Source organism: Limanda limanda, chromosome 7 (genome assembly GCF_963576545.1).
Source record: "Limanda limanda chromosome 7, fLimLim1.1, whole genome shotgun sequence".
Lineage (NCBI taxonomy): Eukaryota > Metazoa > Chordata > Actinopteri > Pleuronectiformes > Pleuronectidae > Limanda > Limanda limanda.
The window spans coordinates 1,056,981-1,061,980 of record NC_083642.1 but is presented as its reverse complement, the minus strand read 5'-3'; the positions used below and the strand labels follow the sequence as shown (position 1 = coordinate 1,061,980).

The window sequence follows — 5,000 nt, the reverse complement described above, 5'->3', positions numbered from 1 at the left end:
TGGATGAGGCTGGGTTTATGACCTCTACTGCAGCCAGACACCAGGGGGTGCTCAAGATACTTTGCATTGACTTCTTCATTTACAGTCTAATGTTCAAAGTTCACTGTGAGCTCAGAAACCCATGTTTGGCCATAAATCAAGAATAACTTAGCAATTTATGAACATAATAACTTAACGACTTTTACTACTGTAAAGTACTGTAAAGTCAACCATGTTAATTAATGCCTCATCTCACCTAAAGAACAGGATATCAGTTTGTATGTAGTTATATAAATTCTGTGGTGAATTTGAATCGTGAGTCAAACACAGTGCGTTAGAAGCTAAGAGCCTGACGGAGGTGGAGGAGAACAAACACTGAGCTAAAACAGAGGGAACACTGACTGTAGACTCATCAGATGAACACAGACACGTCTACTCATGAATCACCATGTTGCTCTGTCTGCTGGACGCGTAAAAAGGAAACTGGATCCCAGTTTGTCGGATAAAATCAATAACGGCCGGGTTGAAGCAGCTCGGTCACATAATGAAGCAGAACGAACTGAGCTTCTCTCGTTTCACTGGTGATGAAGAACAAACCCAACATCGTTTGTGAAATGTAGCCCCTCCTCCTCCTCCTCCTCCTCCTCCTCCTCCTCCTCCTCCTCCTCCTCCTCCTCCTCCTCCTCCTCCTCCTCCTCCTCCTCCTCCTCCTCCATTAGTATCGCTGCCATTACCTCTGATCAATAGTGTAACAGCCACTGTGAAGCGATAAATGCAGTGGACAGGATAAACAAACAGCTTCTGAAACCAGCTGCTCGATGCTTTAACAGAACTCAGCTGAGTAAAGAGTTTACCAACACACAGAGGAAAAGTAGAAGAGAGAAGCTGCAGACGTACAGACACAGCAGCACATTAACATAGTCACAGAGAATAAACAGTTGGAGTAAAGTCCAAAGATGAATCCTCTGGACATGGAGGGTAGAAGTGAGTTTAACTCTCAGTGCTTCTTTGTTCCAGTCGTCCTCAGAAGTTTGAGACGAGTGTTTCTTGCTGTTTAAGAGTTTTCCATTCATTAGAATTCTCCTTCTAATCTTCTCAACTTGCCAAACGAACTGTGTGAGCATTTAGAACGTGTTGGGAAGTGAGTGAGGCAGCTTCTCCTGGGACCAATAAACCAAGCGTTATATTCATCTCAGCACTTATTCTGCTAACAGGTCCCAGATCTACTCAGTCCTCCCTGGTGCACGTTACAATCGCTTTAGGATGAAGCTCGTTGGGCAAACTTTTAAACGAGTGTGGATTGTGTAGAAGAAGAACTTGAACTGTGGAAGCTTCAGCAGCAGAGGAACTCTCTCCTTGAGGTTGTGCTCTGGTGCTACTGGGAAATCACAGAGGTTTCCAGTGATGGAACCATGAGGCAGAGGAACCAGTCTGAACCAGCCCCAGGTCCACTGAGGTCAAAGTGCTGTTTCCTGCTGTAGAGCATGTGAACCCTGTCCGTCCCTCTGCTGTCCCTCTGTCTGTCCCTCTGTCTGTGAACCCTGGGACAACACTAACGTCTCCTTCACTGACGCTTTGTGTTTCAGCTCAACCCGTTCTTCTGAAGCAACAGAAAGTTCGGAAGCGAGCGTACGAGGGAGACAGCATCGTTCTGTCCTGCAACCCCCCCGAGAGCACCACTCCTCCACACATCCACTGGATGGACAAGAGTGAGTCTGTCTGTCCCTCTGTCTGTCACTCTGTCTGTCCCTCTGCTGTCCCTCTGTCTGTCCCTCTGTCTGTCCCTCTGCTGTCCCTCTGTCTGTCCCTCTGCTGTCCCTCTGTCCGTCCCTCTGTCCGTCCCTCTGCTGTCCCTCTGCTGTCCCTCTGCTGTCCCTCTGCTGTCCCTCTGCAGTCCCTCTGTCTGTCACTCTATCTGTCCCTCTGTCCATCCCTCTGTCCGTCACTCTATCTGTCCCTCTGTCCGTCCCTCTGTCTGTCACTCTATCTGTCCCTCTGTCCGTCCCTCTGTCCGTCCCTCTGCTGTCCCTCTGCTGTCCCTCTGCTGTCCCTCTGCTGTCCCTCTGCAGTTCCTCTGCTGTCCCTCTGTCCGTCCCTCTGTCCGTCCCTCTGTCTGTCCCTCTGTCCGTCCCTCTGTCTGTCCCTCTGTCTGTCCCTCTGTCTGTCCCTCTGTCCGTCCCTCTGTCTGTCCCTCTGTCTGTCCCTCTGTCCGTCCCTCTGTCCGTCCATCTGTCCGTCCCTCTGTCCGTCCATCTGTCTGTCCCTCTGTCCGTCCCTCTGCTGTCCCTCTGCTGTCCCTCTGCTGTCCCTCTGCAGTCCCTCTGTCCGTCCCTCTGTCCGTCCCTCTGTCCGTCCCTCTGTCTGTCCCTCTGTCTGTCCCTCTGCTGTCCCTCTGCAGTCCCTCTGCTGTCCCTCTGTCCGTCCCTCTGTCCGTCCCTCTGTCTGTCCCTCTGTCCGTCCCTCTGTCCGTCCCTCTGTCTGTCCCTCTGTCTGTCCCTCTGTCTGTCCCTCTGTCTGTCCTTCTGTCCGTCCCTCTGTCCGTCCCTCTGCTGTCCCTCTGCTGTCCCTCTGCTGTCCCTCTGTCCGTCCCTCTGCTGTCCCTCTGTCCGTCCCTCTGTCCGTCCCTCTGTCCGTCCCTCTGTCCGTCCCTCTATCTGTCCCTCTGTCTGTCACTCTATCTGTCCCTCTGTCTGTCCCTCTATCCGTCCCTCTGTCCAGCTCTCTGTCTGTCCCTCTGTCTGTCCCTCTGTCTGTCCCTCTGCAGACACACGTCTTGTTTCTGGTTCTTGTCCTCTGAGGAGTTCACATCACTGCAGAATTCACTCAAACTAATGAATGCAGCATCGTCAGCTGATGATTCTGGACTCCTACATCTCTCTCTCTCTCTCTCTCTCTCTCTCTCTCTCTCTCTCTCTCTCTCTCTCTCTCTCTCTCTCTCTCTCTCTCTCTCTCTCTCTCTCTCTCTCTCTCTCTCTCTCTCTCTCTCTCAGGGATGGTGCACATCAAGCAGAGCGACAGAGTGACGCTCGGCCTCGATGGGAACTTGTATTTTGCAAACCTCCTAAAGACCGACAGCCGAGACGACTACATCTGCAACGCTCAGTATTCAGCCGCCAGGACCATCCTCCCCGAGACGTCTGTGAAACTCACCGTCATGCCCAGTGAGCACGCACACACACACACACACACACACACACACACACACACACACACAAACACACACACACACACTCACGTTCCTTCCTCCCAGTTTCGTAGAAATCGGTACAGTACATTTGAAGCCTGCAGACAAGCAGCAGAAATGGAGGAGAAGCTTCTCGTTAGACGTGATGAAGACGTTTCACTTCAGTGTGGATTGACTCTCCCTTTCTCTCTCTCTCTCTCTCTCTCTCTCTCTCTCTCTCTCTCTCTCTCTCTCTCTCTCTCTCTCTCTCTCTCTCTCTCTCTCTCTCTCTCTCTGTCTCTCTCTGTCTCTCTCTCTCTCTCTCTCTCTCTCTCTCACTCTCTCTCTCTCTCTCTCTCTCTCTCTCTCTCTCGCTCTCTCCAGGTAATGACGTGGTCCACGGTAGAAAGCCTGAGCTGTTCCTCCCGAGCGGCTCCCACAGCTCGGTGAACTCCCTCAGAGATCACAGCGTCACACTGGAGTGCGTCCCCAAAGGCCTGTAAGTGTGTGTGTGGGTTTTGTTACACAGCAAAGACAACAATTCAATATGAATCCAACCGGGTGGAGACGGAGAAACACAACCTGATCCAATAAGACAAAGAGAAGTGGATCTGGACAATAACTAAATACAGGATATTGAAAACCACGTGATGTTCAAGCATTCGTCGTAGTTTTGGTGTAATTCCAGAAAACTGCTTCTTCACAGTCGTCAATAATTCTTATCAAATCATTTCCTCTCTCCTCCGCTTCCTTCCTGATTTGTGTTTGCACTCTCATCCTCTCTTCCCCTGAGACTTCCGTCCCCATGGCGATAAATGGAGTGTCATGATAATTTATCCTTAATGATGAAACACGTAACAAGATGACCTGTGTCCGTTCAGCTGTGATTTCCTCCACGTCGCTTCGTTCTTCCCTCTCTCATCGATCTCCTCTTTCCTCTCGTCTGGTTCCTTGTTCCCTCTGTTCCTCCGTCCGCCTGCAGACCCACTCCTCACGTGGAATGGAAGAAGAAGGACAGCGAACTGGACGAGACCAGCGGCGTCGTGGAGAACTCCGGCCGCTGGCTCACGTTCAACAGCATCACGGAGGCGGACGACGGAGAATACGAGTGTCGAGCCTTCAACCTCCACGGCTCCACGGCCCACTCGTTCAGCGTCACTGTGGAAGGTAGGAGTCTGTGCGACTGCAGCGTCTGTTGAAACGTGTTCTTTTATCCTTTAAGAGAAGACGAGCCGAACTTAGTTTGCTCAATCAAAGTTTTTATTTAGAAAGCAATGAACAGGTCACAGCAAAGCAATGGGCTTCCAGTACATTAGGTGTATCAGAGCGCCACGAACATCCGGGGTCTGTCTATTTTATAGCAGCAGGTCTTCGTTCCTCCTCCTCGGAAGTGCGCAGGCGTAATCCATCCTCCTGGCTTTTGGAATACGGAAGTGAAAAGGAAGACACTCCCAATGACGCTATAGTTGCTTGGCAACCTGTTTACGTCATGAAAGTCCTTGAACCACAGATGCAATGTGGGGCAAAATTGTTGTCCAGCGAAGCAAAGAATATTATGTTTCAGCTATATCAAAACAAACCTGACTGTGTAAACATTCGGATCCTCGAAACCAAACAATTTCACAAAATGAAGTCAACAAAGTCTCTCTGTCCGACCTCCAGAACTTTATCAGACAGCTCCTGGAACTCTATATGATGTTGAATCTGAGGGAGTTATGCTTTTAATATCAGAAAAGTTAATTATGAGGACAAGTAAAAGATACATTATTGGCATGTCATTCTGTCAGCCACAACCAATAGTTAAAAATTAGAAATTCCAACACGTCACGTGAGAGGTTCTTATCTGAGGTTTGTCGTT

The 5,000-nt window shown here is 50.1% G+C and overlaps 2 protein-coding genes across 2 annotated transcripts in view; both read left to right on the top strand.

Annotated features, from left to right (window-relative positions):
- Positions 1–5,000, top strand: part of si:dkey-96f10.1 (6-phosphofructo-2-kinase/fructose-2,6-bisphosphatase) — a 186,902-nt gene that overhangs the window by 148,997 nt on the left and 32,905 nt on the right. The gene's annotated exons all lie outside the window — the stretch shown is intronic.
- LOC133004546 (neural cell adhesion molecule L1.1-like) overlaps positions 1–5,000 on the top strand; it is a 49,138-nt gene that overhangs the window by 28,103 nt on the left and 16,035 nt on the right. The window contains exons 5-8 of the mRNA XM_061074011.1: positions 1,566–1,688; positions 2,970–3,140; positions 3,527–3,641; positions 4,125–4,309. Coding sequence (XP_060929994.1) covers positions 1,566–1,688; positions 2,970–3,140; positions 3,527–3,641; positions 4,125–4,309 — 594 coding nt within the window. The remainder of the gene's footprint in view (positions 1–1,565; positions 1,689–2,969; positions 3,141–3,526; positions 3,642–4,124; positions 4,310–5,000) is intronic.